The sequence below is a fragment of the Anomaloglossus baeobatrachus genome, chromosome 1, assembly GCF_048569485.1.
Source record: "Anomaloglossus baeobatrachus isolate aAnoBae1 chromosome 1, aAnoBae1.hap1, whole genome shotgun sequence".
NCBI lineage: Eukaryota > Metazoa > Chordata > Amphibia > Anura > Aromobatidae > Anomaloglossus > Anomaloglossus baeobatrachus.
Genome location: NC_134353.1, coordinates 581,630,409 through 581,650,866, shown reverse-complemented (window position 1 = coordinate 581,650,866; position 20,458 = coordinate 581,630,409). Strand labels below are relative to the sequence as shown.

Sequence of the window (20,458 nt, the reverse complement as noted above, 5' to 3'; positions counted from 1 at the left end):
TATTAGCCTAATGAAATTTCTATTTTCTCTTTAGACAGTATTTCCCATGTTATAATGTTCAAGATTTAAAACACCTTTAAACTTCTGTACTAATTTTGCTTTTTGTGTGCCTTAGGTCAATTTATCAGTGGATTGCAAAGACAACCTTTTAGGAGGAATTCTTAAAGTACTGGTGCACTCTCTTAGCACTAATCAGAGCAACACTTATTTGTTTCACTGCTTCTCCTCCATCCGTCTCCTCATTATCAAGGTATCATATTTCTCTTTAAATAAGTTAGTAGTATTACTATAATTACAATAGCGTCCTCCGCTGCTGGGAGGAAATGATCTTTATTTCTCCCAGAAGCTTGACCTTTATGTCATAGGGGCACGGTCTGCAGGGTGTCAGTCAGCAGCACGGTGTCAGTCAGCAGCACGGTGTCAGTCAGCAGCACGGTGTCAGTCAGCAGCACGGTGGCAGTCAGCAGCACGGTGGCAGTCAGCAGCACGGTGGCAGTCAGCAGCACGGTGTCAGTCAGCAGCACGGTGTCAGTCAGCAGCACGGTGTCAATCAGCAGCGGCTGTAACCACAATCTCAGCACTGACTGACAGCAGGCTCTGTACTGATGCAATCCTGAGCCAGCTGTCAGTTAGTGCTGGGATTGTGGTTATAGCCTCCTCTCACTGTGTACTGAGCTGTGACTGACACCACCACACCTGCTGCGCCCCTACGAGTGCAAACCGGGGCGGCCGAGAGGAATAAAGTTCATTTCCTCCTGGGAACAGGCCTTTCAGTGCAGTAAACACTATTAGGCTATGTGCGCACGTGTGCGTATTGCATGCAGTTACGCTGCGTTCTGCACCGCAGCGTAACTGCATGCGTCCTGTGTCCCCAGCACAATCTATGAAGATTGTGCAGGAGCCGTGCACACGTGGCGTATTAGAGCGCAGCGCTTCGGCTACTGCCCGAAGCGTGCGTTCTAAGAAGTGACATGTCACTTCTTCCGTGCGGTTTGCATGCTGTCTATAGGGAGAGGCAGCATGCAGAGCGCACAAATTCTGCAGGCACCAGGCACTTTAGAACGGAGCTTTTCAGCTGCGCTCTGAAGCGGACCTTTTGTGTGCGGTGCAGAGCGCACACGTGCGCACATAGCCTTAATCTGCATATTAACCCCATAATAGCATTAATAGCTTTTTTAACGACAGGTTCTCTTTAGTAATGCACTGATACTGAATGGAATTAACACTATATACTATTACATACAGAAATATTAATAAGAGTTGCTATCAAGATTATGCAACCCTTAATGCAAATTAGATTTATTTGCAAAATGTACACATTTTCTGCTCTCTGCAATAAACCAATAAATCAAGAACAATTTAATTGGCCTCGGCGCTGACTATCTGTGTGTTAGTTTGTGATTAGTCTAGCAGGCGTTAATTTCTACTGGACTGCTGCTTACCTCTGAGATCGCATGCGGTGGGAAAACCTATCACAGCAACTCCCTGCCTTAAGATGGTGGAATCTGTCTTCCCATGCCAACGATAGCTTTGCTACACCGGTGCATGTACTGTCTTATCCCAGTTCTCTGGTGATTGTATTGCTTTGCTTGTGGTGTTGTTGTGGAGTTTTCTCATTGTCTTGTTTCCTCCCTGCTCTTATTTTCCTCCTTATCATTTGTTGTCTAATACCTATGTGTTAGCGTGCTGTGTGATCAAGTTTTGGTTTCCCCTGTTTGACCATATATGTGGGTTCTACCACTCTTGTCCTGGCCTTCTTCTGGGGTGTGGGAGTGGGGGATATTAGATCAGGGCTGTTCAGGAGCTAGTCTAGGAAGGGGGCTCAGACATCATCACCATTAGATGTATCTCTGGGATCGGGGACAGCTAGGGCCCCACTAGTTTAAGGGTCAGTTTAGGAGCCCTGGTCCTTGGTTATCCATCACACCCCACAACAGAATGTCAGTGCTTAGTATGCGCCTTATTGTGCAAACTTACCACTTGCCTCCTGAGTATCTGGAAACAGGCAAGGTGATAGCTTGCGCTTTCTGTCCCACCGTGGAAGTATAGCCATTGTTTCTTTAAGTTTGAATTTGCAACTATCTTTAGGAACATTCAATGTCTTTACTATATATTTGTATCATTTTCCTTGTTCGTACAAGCCAATGATCTTAACTTTTTGGACCACTCTGTTGACATCCCAAGAATATTAATGAACTGGAGGCCATTACCCGCGAACAGCCTAAGATTCCACCATTCCATGGCTAAGCATGACAATTGCAGTATATTTGCATCATAGTTTATTTTAACTCAGAAAAGTAAAAATAGTGGCAACATTCAAATGAAACATTATGACATGTAAGTTTGATGTGTCAGCACCTATTGATTGGTTGAGAACCTGGGCTACGGCCGCTTCTGAAGTCTCGCTTTGATATAAGAGTAACTTGGTTTAAGAGCTCGCTTCCAGAACCAATTACAGTATGCTCGTAATCCAAGGTTCCACTGTATCCTGAAATGAAAGACAAAGCTCCATAATACAGTATCATCAATTCATAATTATCAGTACACATTAATGCAGTTTGCTTCCTTTCTGGCGGTATAGACATGATCTTTATGAAGCTGAAGGGGTGAACTCATTTGTTAATTGCAATTAACACAAATAATTTTTTATTCATAATAAAAAATTTACGGTATTTATTTCCGAATAAGGGCCCTTTCACAAGTTCGATATTTCCACGTACGAGGAAAAAAAGGACCGATTTATTGTAATCAGAGTTTGATCAGAGTGTAGTCTGAGTGTTATCCGTTTTTCTCATGTGGAGAAATAAATAAACAGTTACTCCACTTTCTCCATTCTGTCAGTCCTTGAAAATTGGACTGCACTTAGATGTCATCGCAGTGCGGTCAGATTTTTTCACACATTGGCTTGCACTGCAGCGATATTCCATTCTCAGTCCGCAAAAAATCACACACCTCTGAATCACCCCATAGACTATTACAGGTATGGGTGCAAACCATGGGGAGCAGTCATACGTGGAAATCGGACATGTCAATGAGGCCTTAATTGTTTGATTCCCTCCTTTAGTTTGGAGACATCTTGTTTGAAGAGGAAGTGGAGCAATGCTCTGATTTGTGCCAGAAGGTTTTACATCATTGTAGTAGTGCCCTAGAAAGTACAAGAAGCCAAGCCTGTGCAACCCTGTACCTGATAATGAGATACAGCTTCAGCAGTACCAGTGTAAGTTGCTACCTTCCTTTCTTCACACTGATTACATCCGTTTTCTATAATCATTTTTGTAAATATTTTATTTATCTTTTCATGGGACAACACTGAAGATATGACACTCTGATAGAATGTAATGTAGTCAGTGTACAGCTTGTATAACAGTGTAAATTTGATTTGCCCTCTAATAACTCAACACACAAATTGAGTCATGCTCAGCTTCTTTATGTCATAGTACATGACTTTGTGTATATATACTGTATATACATGTGTGTGTGTGTGTGTGTATATATATATATATGTATATATATGTGTGTATATATATATATATATATATATATATATATATATGTATATATATATTTATTATTATTTTTCTTTGTCGCTCCATTGGGAGACCCAGACAATTGGGTGTATAGCTTCTGCCTCCGGAGGCCACACAAAGTATTACACTTTAAAAAGTGTAACCCCTCCCCTCTGCCTATACACCCTCCCGTGGATCACGGGCTCCTCAGTTTTATGCTTTGTGTGGAAGGAGGCACACATCCACTCATGCATTCTCATATTAGTTATGTCGGTTGGAAGAAAAGAGGGCCCCCACGGGGCTCCCGGCATGTTCCCTTCTCACCCCACTATGTCGGCGGTGTTGTTAAGGTTGAAGTACCCATTGCGGGTACAAAGGCCGGAGCCTCATGCCGTCTCCTTCACCATCCCGTAGCGGCTCTGGGAGAAGTGGGATCCTGAACGGTCATCCAGTTGCTGGGACCGTGCTCCCTCCGCAGCCCCTGTGGGAATCTGCCGGACCGGAGTCTATTCAACCTCAGGGACCGGGCCCTGCAACTCTAAGGTACTCTGTGTCCCCATTGGGGACTGTGCAGGAGCGCACCTTCTTCCTGGACGCTGCGGCAGCTGCTGAATTGAGAAGACCGGCGGACTTCCGCGCCGACCGTGCCTGCTTGTCGGAATGCGGCCTCAAATTTAGTCCCCGGCTTCATCGCGGCCTAGTCGCAAAAATCCCGCCCCCGGGCCTGCCTGTCAGGGGTAAGGGCGGGACTGCCGACCTGACGTCGGATGTGAGGGCTGGAGCATCCTGCATGTTTCCTCCCCCCTCACTGATCACTGTGGGGACCCCAGATTCCCGCACTTTCCTGGCGCCGCCCACGGCTCCACTCCTCCCCTGAGATCTCCGGCAGCCATTTTTTGGGCATTCTGCCAGTGGAGGATTCTCAGGAACAGCTCTGCAGCTCCGGGGGACCTAAGGCTGGGAATCTGGAGGCACACACTCCGCTTGTTAGCGGTCGGTAAGCCACACCGGTCACCCGGTGCTGGTCCCCCCTAGGGTTCCTTGAATAGATACGTATTTATATATATATTTCTGTTCGGTCGGGCTGTATACCCTGTTTTTGCCCATATACCCTCAGTGATCATTCTCCTAGGAGACAACAGCATGTCGTCCACAAGGAGCAAAGCTGTTAAGGCACAGGGGTTTTTTGCAACCTGTACCTCTTGTGGGGCTATGTTACCTGCGGGTTCCACCTACCCTCACTGTGAGCAATGCTCGACCCCTGTTTCACTTGCTCAGCCTTAGCCTCGGTCACTAGTGGACCCCTCGGCTCATGTAGACCCCCCTGCTCCCCCTGTCCAGGCGGCAGGGACAGAGTTCTCCTTTTTTGCTGAGAAACTCTCTGAGTCTCTTTCACAATCCATGGCTCAGTCTATGGACAAATGGTCTGCCAAGCTGCTAGAAGCTTTGCAGTCCAGACCGGTCCTTACACAGGCCCCGGCCCCTGTTGGATCGTCACCTCCAGGCCCCTCTCGGTCCGAGCCGCAGCGCGCTCCCAGGTTGGGCCCTAGGTCCCACGCGGAGGACTCCTGCCAGGACCACAGTCCTAGACAGGCTAAGCGGGCTCGCTGGGAATCTTCCCCGACTTCTTCACGCTGCTCGGGTTCCCAGCTTGAGGACTCTCTGGAGGACGAGGCGGACGTCGCAGCTCAGGGTTCTGACCCTGACGTCGCCCTTAACCTCGATACACCTGAGGGGGACGCATTAGTGAATGATCTTATCTCGTCCATCAACCAGGTGTTGGATCTCTCTCCCCCACCTCCTACTGTGGAGGAGTCGGCGTCTCAGCAGGAGAAACACCAGTTTCGATTCCCCAAACGTACACGTAGTGCGTTCTTCGATCACTCTAACTTCAGAGACGCTGTCCAGAAGTCCAGAGCAGTTCCGGACAAGCGCTTTACTAAGCGCCTCACTGACACGCGTTACCCCTTCCCCGCTGAAGTCGTTAAGGGGTGGGCTCAATGTCCCAAGGTGGATCCTCCAGTCTCTAGATTGGCGGCTAGATCTGTGGTATCAGTGGCAGATGGCTCATCGCTAAAGGATGCCACTGACAGGCAGATAGAGCTCCTGGTGAAGTCCATCTATGAGGCCACGGGCGTGTCTTTTGCCCCGGCCTTTGCAGTCGTGTGGGCACTCCAAGCTATCTCGGCTTGTCTGACTGAGATTAATGCTGTCACACGTAATTCTGCTCCGCAAGTTGCGTCTTTGACTTCTCAAGCGTCAGCTTTTTCTTCCTACGCCATGAACGCAGTCCTAGACTCGGCTAGCCGTACAGCTGTGGCATCCGCTAACTCTGTGGCAGTCCGCAGGGCCATGTGGCTGCGCGAATGGAAGGCAGACTCGGCCTCCAAGAGGTTCTTAACCGGTTTGCCGTTTTCTGGCGAACGCTTGTTTGGGGAACGATTGGATGAGATTATTAAGGAATCTAAGGGAAAGGACTCCTCCTTACCCCAGTCCAGACCCAAGAGACCTCAACAAAGGAAAATACAATCGAGGTTTCGGTCCTTTCGTCCCTCCGCCAAGCCCCAATCCTCTTCGTCCAGCAGGCAGGAGAAAGGCCAGAGGAACTCCTATGCGTGGCGGTCCAAGTCACGCCCCCAAAAGGCCGCAGGAGGCACTGCCTCCTCGGCATCCACTGACCGCATCCTCGGTCGGTGGCAGGCTCTCCCGCTTTGGCGACGCCTGGTGGCCACATGTTCAAGACCGATGGGTGAGAGACATTCTGTCTCACGGTTACAGGATAGAGTTCAGCTCCCTTCCTGCGGCTCGTTTCTTCAGAACCTCTCCGCCCCCCGCTCAGGCCGAAGCACTTTTTCAGGCGGTGGACGCTCTGAAGACAGAAGGAGTTGTGACCCCCGTTCCCCTTCAGGAACGTGGTCGCGGCTTTTACTCCAACTTGTTCGTGGTGCCAAAAAAGGACGGATCATTCCGTCCCGTTCTGGACCTCAAACTGCTCAACAGACACGTGAGGACCAGACGGTTTCGGATGGAATCTCTCCACTCGGTCATCGCCTCGATGTCACAAGGAGACTTCCTAGCATCGATCGACATCAAAGATGCTTATCTCCACGTACCGATTGCACCCGAACATCAACGCTTCTTGCGTTTCGCCATCGGGGACGAACACCATCAGTTCGTGGCATTGCCTTTCGGCCTGGCGACAGCCCCACGGGTTTTCACCAAAGTCATGGCATCCGTCGTGGCGGTCCTACACTCTCAGGGCCACTCGGTGATTCCCTACCTAGACGATCTCCTAGTCAGGGCCCCTTCTCGGGTGGCGTGTCAACACAGCCTTACAGTCGCTCTGACGACTCTCCAGCAGTTCGGGTGGATCATCAACTTCCCGAAATCCAAGTTGACACCGACCCAATCACTGACTTACCTCGGGATGGAGTTTCATACACAGTCAGCGGTAGTCAAGCTACCGCGAGACAAACAGCTTTCACTGCAGGCAGGGGTGCAATCACTTCTTCGGAATCAGTCACACCCCTTAAGGCGCCTCATGCACTTCCTGGGGAAGATGGTGGCAGCGATGGAGGCAGTGCCGTTCGCGCAATTCCATCTACGGCAGCTCCAATGGGACATTCTCCGCAAATGGGACAGGAGGTCGGCTTCCCTCGACAGGACCGTCTCTCTTTCCCTTGCAACCAAGACATCACTTCAGTGGTGGCTCCTTCCCAATTCTCTATCGCAGGGAAAATCCTTCCTACCCCCAACCTGGGCTGTGGTCACCACGGACGCGAGCCTGTCAGGGTGGGGAGCGGTTTTTCTCCACCACAGGGCTCAGGGAACCTGGACTCCGATAGAGTCTTCCCTTCAGATCAATGTTCTGGAAATAAGGGCAGTGTATCTAGCCGTATTGGCTTTCCAGCGGTGGCTGGAGGGCAGGCAGATCCGTATCCAGTCGGACAACGCCACTGCCGTTGCATACATCAACCACCAAGGCGGCACTCGCAGTCGTCAAGCCTTCCAGGAAGTCTGGCGGATTCTGCAGTGGGTGGAAGCCACAGCCTCCATCATCTCCGCAGTTCACATCCCGGGCGTAGAAAACTGGGAAGCAGATTTTCTCAGTCGTCAGGGCATGGATGCGGTGGAATGGTCTCTGCACCCAGAAGTGTTTCGAGAGATCTGTCGCCGCTGGGGAACGCCGGACGTCGATCTCATGGCGTCACGGCACAACAACAAAGTCCCGGCATTCATGGCACGGTCTCAGGATCACAGAGCTCTGTCGGCGGATGCGTTAGTTCAGGACTGGTCTCAGTTCAGACTGCCTTATGTGTTTCCTCCTCTGGCGATGCTGCCCAGAGTGTTACGCAAGATCAGGTCCGACTGCCGTCGCGCCATTCTCTTCGCTCCAGACTGGCCGAGGCGGTCGTGGTACCCGGATCTGTGGTATCTCACAGTGGGTCAGCCGTGGGCGCTTCCAGACTGCCCAGACTTGCTGTCACAAGGGCCATTTTTCCATCTGAATTCTGTGGCCCTCAACCTGACTGTGTGGCCATTGAGTCCTGGCTCCTAGCGAATTCAGGATTATCTCAGGATGTCATTGCCACCATGAGACAGGCCAGGAAGCCAACGTCCGCCAAGATCTATTACAGGTCTTGGCAAATCTTCTTATCCTGGTGCTCTGATAACGGTTTCTCTCCATGGCCGTTTGCCTTACCCACTTTTCTTTCATTCCTCCAATCCGGAATGGTCAAGGGTTTGTCACTCGGCTCTCTCAAGGGTCAAGTGTCGGCGCTCTCCGTATTTTTTCAAAAGCGTCTAGCCAGGCTCCCGCAGGTCCGCACGTTTTTGCAGGGAGTTTGCCACATAGTCCCACCTTATAAGCGTCCGCTGGAACCCTGGGATCTTAACAGGGTGCTAACGGCTCTTCAGAAACCACCTTTCGAGCCGCTGCGGGATGTCTCTTTATCACGTCTTTCGCAAAAGGTGGCCTTTCTAGTGGCAGTTACATCACTCCGGAGAGTGTCTGAGCTTGCAGCGCTATCATGCAAAGCCCCCTTCCTGGTGTTTCACCAGGATAAGGTGGTTCTGCGTCCGGTTCCGGAATTTCTCCCTAAGGTGGTATCTCCTTTTCATCTCAATCAGGATATCTCCTTACCTTCATTTTGCCCTAATCCAATTCACCAATGTGAAAAGGATTTGCACTCTTTGGATCTGGTGAGAGCACTCCGGCTCTACGTGTCTCGCACGGCGCTCCTGCGTCGTTCAGATGCGCTTTTTGTCCTTGTCACTGGCCAGCGTAAGGGTTCGCAGGCTTCCAAGTCAACCTTGGCTCGGTGGATCAAGGAACCGATTCTCGAAGCCTACCGCTCTTCTGGGCTTCCGCTTCCTTCAGGGCTGAAAGCCCATTCTTACCAGAGCCGTGGGTGCGTCCTGGGCATTGCGGCATCGGGCTACGGCTCAGCAGGTGTGTCAGGCAGCGACGTGGGCTAGTCTGCACACTTTCACAAAACACTATCAAGTGCATACCTATGCTTCGGCAGACGCCAGTCTAGGTAGGCGAGTCCTTCAGGCGGCGGTTGCCCACCTGTAAGAGGAGGGCCGTTCGGCTCTTTTTATTGAGGTATTCTTTTACCCACCCAGGGACTGCTTTTGGACGTCCCAATTGTCTGGGTCTCCCAATGGAGCGACAAAGAAGAAGGGAATTTTGTTTACTTACCGTAAATTCCTTTTCTTCTAGCTCCTATTGGGAGACCCAGCACCCGCCCCTGTTTCCCTTCGGGCTGGTTGTTCTTTTGTGTACACATGTTGTTCATGTTGAATTGTTCTTTTGGTTCATGGTTCAGTTCTCCGAACATCCTTCGGATTGAATTTACCCTAGACCAATTCATAAGTCTTCTCCTTCCTGCTTTTGCACTAAAACTGAGGAGCCCGTGATTCACGGGAGGGTGTATAGGCAGAGGGGAGGGGTTACACTTTTTAAAGTGTAATACTTTGTGTGGCCTCCGGAGGCAGAAGCTATACACCCAATTGTCTGGGTCTCCCAATAGGAGCTAGAAGAAAAGGAATTTATGGTAAGTAAACAAAATTCCCTTCATTTCTTTATTTATTTTTGCATAATTTGTTCATCAAGAGATTTCAAAGATCTCAGCGGAACATTTTTTGTTACTTTATCTTTTTTTTTTTTTTTCTTCCCACTGCAAGTGGGGAGTCTATAGCTGCCTCATTTACAGGGGAAAACCGCTCATTACAGTGACATAAGTTTAGAGTTTAGGTCTGGAGTCATGCTTGGCTAGTCCAGCACCTTTACCTTCAGTTTCTATAGCAAGACAGTGGTCGTTTGGAGGCGTGTTTAGAGTTATCATGTTGGAATACGAAGGGAGGGAATCATGCTTTGCTTCAGTATGTCACAGTACATGTTGCCATTCATGGTTCCCTCAATGAACTGTAGCTCCCCATAGTCGGCAGCACTTATTCATCCCAAAACCATTACACTCTCACCACCATGCTTGACTATAGGTAAGACACACTTGTTTTTGTACTCCTCACTTGGTTGGCGCCACACACGCTTAACACCATCTGAACCAAATAAGTTTATCTTAGTCTCATCAAACCAAATAACATGGTTCTAGTTATCCATATCCTTAGTCTGCTTGTCTTCAGCAAACAGTTTATGCTTTCTTGTGCATCATCTTTAGAAGAGGCGTTCTTCTGGAACAACAGCCATGCAGACCAATTTGATGCATTGTGCAGTGTATGGTCTGACAGACTGACCTCCCATCCCTTTAACTTCTGCAGCAATATTGGCAGCACTCATGTCAAGTTTGAAAAGACAATCTCTGGACATGACGCTGAGCACGTGCCCTCCACTTTTTTGGTTGACCATGGCGAGACCTGTTCTCAGTGGAGCCTGTTGTGTTAAACCACTGTATGGCCACCATGCTGTAGCTGAGTTTCAGGGTGTCTGCAATCTTCTTATAGCCTAGGCCATCTTTATACAGAGAAACAATTATTTTTTCAGATCCTCAGAGAATACTCACTTTTATTGCAGGTGGTTTAGACTTTAACCCCTTCACGACCATGGACGGAAAGATCCGTCATGGTGCCCTGGGCCTTAACGACCAAGGACGGATCTTTCCGTCATGGCGTAATCGCGGCACCGGAGCCTCCGGTGACTGCGATCGGTTAACACAAACCGCAGATTCGGGGAGGAGGGGACCTGTACCTGACCTCAGGAGGGGTGGTGCCTCCTTCCCGTACCTACGGAGGCTGTGATTGGCTGATGAACGCCGCTCAACCAATCACAGCCACTGTAATGTTACAGCCACTTAAAGTGACTGAAACATTGAAATCCAGCCCTGGCCAGTGCAGCTATAGCACTGGCCATTGGCTGGAGCTGGGTGACCTCACTGGATCACCCTCCCCCAGCTCCAATAACTCTGATTGGAGAGATCGGCCTTGTGACCGCTGTCTCCAATCACAGTGGACCTGTTGCCAGTGACCGCCCCATCAGCTTCACTTCCCGTTCCCTGGCCTGCAGCACAGTGAGTGTACACAGTGCAATGGCAGGGCGACAAGCTCCAGTCCCATGCTGTTATGGGACCGGAGCATGGGACCCGGAAGTTGCCGCGCTGCCATTGCACTATATGAAACCGGCCTCCCGATCCGCCGCTGCCGCTGCCCTCCGCGATCTGCCACCCGCACCCCCACCCCTCGTATCTGCTGCCCGCACCCCCCACCCCCACACCTCCCGATCCGCCGCTGCCCTCCGCGATCTGCCACCCGATCTGCTGCCCGCACCCCCACCCCCACACCTCCCGATCCGCCGCTGCCCTCTGCGATCTGCCACCCGATCTGCTGCCCGCACCCTCACCCCCACACCTTCCGATCCGCCGCCCTCCATCTGCCACAGTGCCACCGGTCCCCCCCGATCTGCTGCCTGGCCCCTTTCCCTCGTGATCGGCTGCTCGTCCCCTCACCTCCGTGATGAGCTGCCAGCCCCCTCCACTCGAGATCGGCTGCCCGCTTCCTCCTCCGTTATGTGCTGCCCGGCCCCGCCCCCTCTCCTCCATTATGTGCTGCCCGCTCCCCCCCACCTCTCACCCCCGTGATCGGCTACTTGCCCCCTCCCCTGTCACCCCCGTGATGTGCGCTCCCTCCCCTGTCACCCCTGTGATGTGCGCTCCCTCACCTGTCACCGCCGTGATGTGCGCTCCCTCCCCTGTCACCCCCGTGATGTGCGCTCCCTCCCCTGTCACCGCCGTGATGTGCGCTCCCTCCCCTGTCACTGCCGTGATGTGCGCTCCCTCCCCTGTCACCCCCGTGATGTGCGCTCCCTCCCCTGTCACCCCCGTGATGTGCGCTCCCTCACCTGTCACCCCCGTGATGTGCGCTCCCTCCCCTGTCACCCCCGTGATGTGCGCTCCCTCCCCTGTCACCCCCGTGATGTGCGCTCCCTCCCCTGTCACCCCCGTGATGTGCGCTCCCTCCCCTGTCACCCCCGTGATGTGCGCTCCCTCCCCTGTCACCCCCGTGATGTGCGCTCCCTCCCCTGTCACCCCCGTGATGTGCGCTCCCTCCCCTGTCACCGCCGTGATGTGCGCTCCCTCCCCTGTCACCGCCGTGATGTGCGCTCCCTCCCCTGTCACCCCCGTGATCTGTGCTCCCTCACCTGTCACCCCCGTGATCAGCTGTCTGCTCTCCCTCACCTCTCACCCCCGTGATCTGTGCTCTGCTCACCTGTCTCCTCCGTGATCTGCGCTGCGCTCCCTCCCCCACCTCCCCGATCTGCTGCCTCCTTCATCTCCTGTGATCCAGCTGCCTAGATCCATCCTGTAGGGTAACTATCCCCAATCTCACCTCCCACTCCCCTTCCCACCCATCCCCCCTCCCCCCATCCTCTGCCGCTCCTGCATCCACTGCGCCCTCTCCCATCCGCTCCCACCCTATCCCAGCCGCCGTCTCACAATCACAGATGCTCCCTTTATATGCCGCTGCCCCCCCATCTGCCGCCGCCCCATCTGCCGCCCCCCCCCCCCATCTGCCGCTGTTTTTTTTTTTCTATGCCATGGGGGTCTAGTTTCCAAAATGGGGTCACATGTGGGGGAGCTCCACTGTTTCGGCACCTCAGGGGGTCTCCAAACGCAACATGGAATACGCTAATTATCCCAGACAATTTTGCGTTTGAAACGTCAAATGACGCTCCTTGCCTTCCGAGCCCTGCTGTGCGCCCAAACATTTTATTTCCACCACATATGAGGTGTCTGTGTACTCAGGAGAAATTGCACAATACATTTTATGGTGCAATTTTTGCTGATACCCTTGTGAAAAAAAAAGCTACCTGGTTGAAGTAACAATTTTGTGGTAAAAAAATTTTTTTTTATTTTCACGGCTCAACTCTATTAACTTTCGTGAAACCCCCAGAGGCTCAAAGTGCTCAATAAACATCTAGGTAAATTCCATGAGGGGTCTAGTTTCCAAAATGGGGTCACATGTGGGGGAGCTCCACTGTTTCGGCACCTCAGGGGGTCTCCAAACGCAACATGGAATACGCTAATTATCCCAGACAATTTTGCGTTTGAAACGTCAAATGACGCTCCTTGCCTTCCGAGCCCTGCTGTGCACCCAAACATTTTATTTCCACCACATATGAGGTGTCTGTGTACTCAGGAGAAATTGCACAATACATTTTATGGTGCAATTTTTCCTGATACCATTGTGAAAAAAAAGCTACCTGGTTGAAGTAACAATTTTGTGGTAAAAAAATTTTTTTTTATTTTCACGGCTCAACTCTATTAACTTTTGTGAAGCCCCCAGAGGCTCAAAGTGCTCAATAAACATCTAGATAAATTCCATGAGGGGTCTAGTTTCCAAAATGGGGTCACATGTGGGGGAGCTCCACTGTTTCGGCACCTCAGCGGCTCTCCAAATGCAACATGGTGCGGCTAACGATTCCAGCTAATTTTCTGTTCAAAAAAGTCAAATGGCGCTCCTTCCCTTCCGAGTCCTGCCGTGAGCCCAAACAGTGGTTTTTCCCAACCTATGAGGTATCTGCGTGCTCAGTAGAAATTACCCAACAAATTTTGGGGGTTCATTTAATCCTGCTACCCTTGTGAATATGCAATATTTGAGGCTAAATTAACATTTTTGTTGCAAAAAGTAAAATGTTCATTTTTTGCTTCCACATTGCTTTAGTTACTGTGAAGCACCTGAAGGGTTAATAACCTTCTTGAATGTGGTTTTGAGTAGCCTGAGGGGTGCCGTTTTTGGAATGGTGTCACTTTTGGGTGTTTTGTGTCATGTAGACCTTTCAAAATCGCTTCAAATGAGATGTGGTCCCTAAAAAAAGTGGCTTTGTAAATTTTGTTGTAAAAATGAGAAATTGCTCATAAACTTTGAACCCCTATAACTTCCTTAAATTTTTATTTTTTTTTCCCAAAATTGTTCTGATGTAAAGTAGACATGTGGGAAATGTTATTTATTAATTATTTTGTTTCATATGTCTCGTTGGTTTTAGAGCATAAAAATCCAAAGTTTGAAAATTACAAAATTTTTGCGAAATTTCCGTTTTTTTTCACAAAGAAACGCAAAAAATATCGGCCTAAATTTACCACTAACATGAAGCCCAATATGTCACGAAAAAACAGTCTCAGAATCACAGGGATCCGCTGAAGCGTTCCAGAGTTATAACCTCATAAAGTGACACTGGTCAGAATTGCAAAAAATGGCCTGGTCTTTGGGGTCAAAATAGGCTTGGGGCTGAAGGGGTTAATGGTTGTGTGTCATTTAGAATTATATAGAGGGCACCAAATTTACATTTACACAAGCTACACACTGACTACTTTACATTGTATCAAAGTGTCATATCTTCAGTGTTGTCCCAAGAAAATATCTAAGGTTTTCAAGGTTATGTCTCAATCTCTAACAAAATATTATTCTTTTGTTAATGCAGAATTTTGCGAGGGTAAAAATGCAGGTAACTATGTCTTTGGCTTCATTGGTGGGAAAATCCCAAGATTTTAATGAAGAGTACCTGCGGAAATCACTAAGGAGCATACTTGCATATGCAGAAGAAGATGAAGACATGCAGTCCACCATGTTTCCAATGCAGGTAATTCACGCCTTAAAGTTATACCCTCACATGACCTTATAGGTGATCTATACTAGTCAATATCATTTCTAAATAGCATTTATATAACTTGGAGTTTTACAGTTCACATGGTCAGTCTGTTTGTGAACTTTTCTATGATTTTACATAAGTTTTAGTTGGCGCAGTCTGTGTGTATGGGAAATTGCTATTGTACTAATTCATGAAACAGAAGAGCATTCCAGCAGAGTTCTTTTTTCTAAAATACTGTTCTCTAAGAGGGATTCCACAAAATTGCACATGCCTCCATATTGATAGATGATCTGTACCTCTATGCCCACGTGTACCCCAATATAACCGGAATCATTCAATAAAATTAGCACGGCAATATCCACTTTATTGACCCAATAAATGGTACAAATGGACTGATCCTCTGTGTTCATTTTAAGGTGAAAGAACTTTTGCACAATCTGAACAGTATTCTCTTAGACACAGTGAAAATGAGAGCTTTCCAGAAGGACCCAGAGATGTTAATGGATCTGATGTACAGGTACGTGTCGAGTTACTTCTCAGGGCTAATTACGTGTCATAAATTTATTGATCTGAAGTCTTCCAACAACTGTCTTAAAGCTGGTGTCACACACAGCTACAACGACAACGACGTCGCTGCTACGTCACCATTTTCTGTGACGTTGCAGCGACGTCCCGTCGCTGTCGCTGTGTGTGACATCCAGCAACGACCTGGCCCCTGCTGTGAGGTCGCCGGTCGTTGCTGAATGTCCAGCTTCATTTTTTGGTCATCACTCTCCCGCTGTGACACACACATCGCTGTGTGTGACAGCGAGAGAGCGACGAAATGAAGCGAGCAGGCAGCAGGAGCCGGCGTCTGGCAGCTGCGGTAAGCTGTAACCAGCGTAAACATCGGGTAACCAAGGGAAGACCTTTCCCTGGTTACCCGATATTTACCTTCGTTACCAGCCTCCGCCCTTGCTGCCAGCGCCGGCTCCTGCTCTGTGCACATGTGGCTGCAGTACACATCAGGTAATTAACCCGATGTATACTGTAGCAAGGAGAGCAAGGAGCCAGCGCTAAGCAGTGTGCGCGGCTCTCTGCACTGTGACATGTAGCTGCAGTACACATCGGGTTAATTAACCCGATGTGTACTGTACCTAGGAGAGCAAGGAGCCAGCGTTAAGCAGTGTGCGCGGCTCCCTGCTCTCTGCACTGTGACATGTAGCTGCAGCACACATCGGGTTAATTAACCCGATGTGTACTGTACCTAGGAGAGCAAGGAGCCAGCGCTAAGCGCGGCTCCCTGCTCTCTGCACTGTGACATGTAGCTGCAGCACACATCGGGTTAATTAACCCGATGTGTACTGTACCTAGGAGAGCAAGGAGCCAGCGCTAAGCGCGGCTCCCTGCTCTCTGCACATGTAGCACAGCGACGTTATGATCGCTGCTTCTGCTGTGTTTGACAGCTAAGCAGCGATCATAACAGCGACTTACAAGGTCGTGGTTACGTCACCGAAAATGGTGACGTAACAGCGACGTCGTTGTCGCTGTCGCTTAGTGTGAACCCAGCTTAAGAGCTGAAACTCAAATATCAGCAAATTGCAATTAAGAGGGCCCTCTTCACTCTGTACCAGTCTGTCTATTGTTACTTGTATATGTATTCTGTATGTAACCCCCTTCTCATGTACAGCACCATGGAATTAATGGTGCTCTATAAATAATAATAATAATAATAATAATACAAAAATCTGCTTTGCAGTTAGCAATCTGCCTTTTTCTTGGGAGGGATGAAACAAAGGTTGAGGCTTTGAACAGGGAGTGAAACAAGGTGATATCGACTCAGGGGAAGGTGAAGGAGGCACAAAGTGGCAGGACTTTGTGAGGGAACACAGCATAATGGAGCAGCAAGATGCAGATGTAATCTGGCAGGAGCTCTACAGCAGTACTGTCCTTATTGCCAGAATGGTGGCGCTGCCTGTGTTGGTGTCCTCCCAAAGGATATTTGCACTTTGGAAAACTTTTTTTTTCTTTTTTTCAAAAGTAGAAATAAAGATAGTCCACTTGGCTAACCAGCAAATGTATTCTTTTTGAAAATGACTAGAGTGGTTTGCCCCCAAGTGGAGTTATTCTACATTTAGAGCCTGCTACACATCATATCCCTATGGTCAGGGGTCTTAGAATAGAACTGTACAGTTATCTGTTAACAGAATATGATGGACCACTCCTCAAACTAATAGGTTTCAATGTTGTTGAGTTGTAATTGGGTATATGTGTGCGTGTGTGCGTGTGCGTGTGTGTGTGTGTGTGTGTGTGTATATATATATATATATATATATATATATATATATATATATATATATTTATATATATATATATATATCTCTATATATATATATATATATGCTTATAGTCTTTGGCTATGTGATCCTTTTTTGTTTCTATGGTAACAAATGTTACATCACATGAAAGCCTTATGTGTCTAATATATGTTTTCAAAATGTTGTGTTTGTTGCTTATGGCAACAGTGTTCCACGCACGCGGGAAAACAAAATTTGCGGCATGTAATGCGATATTCACAGCAACTGAGAGCAGAGGAGTGACACTTAATTTTGCAAGGAAAGTCCGCAAAGGATATTCATGGTGACGTGTCGCGGACATTGGAGGATCAATGCCACTCATATTCCACAGTTGCCAAATTTAAAACGGGCCACTTTTGTACCAATGATGAGAAATGTTCTGGACAACCGAGAGTGGTTGTTGTTCCGGAGATCGTAGATGCTGTGCACAACCTCATACTGGAGAATCGACGAATTTCAGCTAAAGCAATAGCAGACATCATGGGGATTTCCCATGAACGTGTTTGTGTCATTATCCATGAACATTTGGACATGAGGAAGCAATCTGCAAAGTGGGTCCCCAAATGTTTGACAACAAATCAAAGAAGTATGCGAGTGAAAACTTCCCGGTCTATTTCTCAGCATTTCCAAACTGATAAGAACTTCATGGATCGACTGGTCACTCTGGAAGAGACCTGGATTTATTTGTATGACCCTGAAAACAAGGAGCAGTTGCATGAGTGAAGGCACAGTGGTTCTCCTCGTCCAAAGAAGTTCAGGGTGCAAAAATCAGCCACTAAGGTGATGGCGTCTGTGTTCTGAGATAAGGAGGGCGTGCTACTAGTGGACTACCTTCAAAAGGGTTCCACCATCAATGCAAGGTATTACATTGAACTTTTGGACCAATTGAAGGCAGCTCTGAAGGCGAAAAGGCGCGACAAGCTGTCCAAAGGATTTTTGTTCCTTCAATACAATGCCTCCGCTCACACTGCACAAGCGACCATGACAAAACTGGCAGTAGCTGGGCTTCCAGCTGGTTGACCACCCACCTTATTCACCAGATCTAGCTCCCTCTGGTTATCATCTGTTTCCAAACCTGAATAAACACCTCAAGGGTACCAAATTTCACAACATAACATTTCTGATGCCATGGCTGCTACGGATGCCTGGTTTAAGGCACTATCAATATTCTTAATTTTGCTAGGCTTACAGAACTTGAAATACTGATGTAAGAAGTGTGTTGACATCAGTAGAGAGTATGTTGAAAAAATGTAAAATTTCATCATCCTATCTCGTTTCTTTCTGGGTAAAGCCAAAGACTTATCAGCAGCCCCTTGTATATACTGAGATAATATCATAATATCCAAACTACTGGCATTAGGTCCCCTCTCCTGATGAGATTTGGCCTCAGCTTTACAGCCTTTCAGTTCAGGATAATAACTGATAACTGAAATGTCAGCACCCAGTCCAAATTTTGGGGTCTCAATCTTATGCCACTCTTTTTCTGGATTTTAAGGCTGGGGTTTTTTGCCTTGTTTTTTCACATTTTTTGGTGCAATTGCTTTTTTTTTTTTGCCTTCAGTTTTGGGATGACAAAAAAAATGCAGCATGTCAATTCTTTGTGTGTTTGTGTCCTTCATATTTTAGCCCTTCCAGCCATTTATTTCACAAAAAAAAACACATGGAAAGAGTCGTGCAAAAAACTCATGTGGTTTTTCATTGCCCTTTCTGGCAGAAGGTGCGTTTTTTCCACAAGGGGCAGTTTTTTTGTGAACAAATTTTCTGCAGCGTGCACACATAGCCTAAGGGGTACTTTGCACACTACGACATCGCAGCTGCGATGTCGGTGGGGTCAAATCGAAAGTGACGCACATCCGGCGTCGCTGTCGATATCGTAGTGTGTAAATCCTTTTTGATACGATTAAAAAGCGCAAAAGCGTCGTAATCGTATCATCGGTGTAGTGTCCGACATTTTCATAATTTCGTTGCAGCGATGGTACGATGTTGTTCCTCATTCCTGCGGCAGCACACATCGCTGTGTGAGAAGCCGCAGGAGCGAGGAACATCAGCTTACCTGCGTCACCGCGGCTCACGCCGGCTATGCGGAAGGACGGAGGTGGGCGGGATGTTTACGTCCCGCTCATCTCCGCCCCTCCGCTTCTATTGGCCGCCTGCCGTGTGACGTCGCTGTGACGCCGCACGACCCGCACCCTTAGGAAGGAGGCGGGTCGCCGGCAAGAGCGACGTCGCAGGGCAGGTAAGTCCATGTGAAGCTGCCGTAGCGATAATGTTCGCTATGCTAGCTATCACAAGATATCGTACCTGCGACGGGGGCGGGGACTATCGCGCTTGACATCGCAAGCATCGGCTTGCTATGTAGTAGTGTGCAAAGTACCCCTAAGAGTGCGTGCAGTTTCAGAAAACTGATCTGTAAAGGTGTAGATGAGGAGACCAATGGCTAATATAAGTTGTAAAAAAACTCCCAAGCAGTCACTGGTTTTGTCTAAAATGAAGCACTTGCTTTCTCTACAGTCATTCTCCAGTCTCAGAAGAATCAGTTCCTTCTACCCCCTACTATTAACTTGTATGGGAGTCTGAGTACCTGGACCGCCACTGATCAAAGTTAGACTTTAATGAATACCTCCCATTCTCATTGACACGTGGCCTACTTGCTGTGTGTAGTTTTCTAAGTTATAGACACATAAAAATTATAATAAACCCAAAAAGTTATTCTTTAATAGGACTGTAGAATGGTGTTCGATGCATAGAAACTTATTATTAATTGCTGCCATTTTCTTGTTATTTTTATCAGAATTGCAAAGGGATATCAGACTTCTCCAGACCTGAGACTGACATGGCTACAGAACATGGCAGAGAAACACGTAAAGGTGAAGTGTTACACAGAGGCAGCCATGTGCCTGGTACATGCCGCCGCTCTGGTTGCTGAATACTTGAGCTTGCTGGAAGATTGTAGCTATTTGCCTGTTGGTAGTGTCAGCTTTCAGGTAAGGGAAATTATATTGCATACTTGTACATTGATCTTAGATTGATTAATGTTTGGTTTAATATAATACAGTGTCAGTAATACCTTTAAAAAGGGGGGTCCAAAGGAAAGTAATTTTCATTTTAAATCCCTATCTGTTTGGTAGCATAATCTAAATTATTTTCTAATATACTTGCATTAAAAATTGCCTAAATATTCCCTAACTACATTATCTAACTGCTATTCTAATGTTTTCCCTACTTCGTTTTTGATGACGCTCCATTTGAACATCCCAGTGCATGCTGGGATACTCAGTGTCATCAGGCAGCAGAGGCTGTGAATACTACCACAGCCTATACACCCTCACTGAAATGTGCGTCCGCAATCTTTTCTCTCCCAAATGCCGCTAAAATTCAAATGGTGCTCCTTCCCTTCCGAGCCCTGCTGTGCACCCAAACAGTAGTTTTCCACCAAACATAGGGTATCTGTGGACTCAGGAGAAATTGCGTAACAAATTGTATGGTCCATTTTCTCCTGTTACCCTTGTGAA

At 48.3% G+C, this 20,458-nt stretch overlaps 1 protein-coding gene across 3 annotated transcripts in view; it reads left to right on the top strand.

Moving 5' to 3' along the window:
- The window catches only part of DOCK8 (dedicator of cytokinesis 8), a 360,169-nt gene that overhangs the window by 297,549 nt on the left and 42,162 nt on the right, over positions 1-20,458 (top strand). For all 3 annotated transcript variants that reach the window (XM_075317756.1, XM_075317746.1, XM_075317764.1), the window contains 5 exons: positions 116-250; positions 3,065-3,217; positions 14,443-14,601; positions 15,027-15,127; positions 19,738-19,930. In XM_075317756.1, coding sequence (XP_075173871.1) covers positions 116-250; positions 3,065-3,217; positions 14,443-14,601; positions 15,027-15,127; positions 19,738-19,930 — 741 coding nt within the window. The remainder of the gene's footprint in view (positions 1-115; positions 251-3,064; positions 3,218-14,442; positions 14,602-15,026; positions 15,128-19,737; positions 19,931-20,458) is intronic.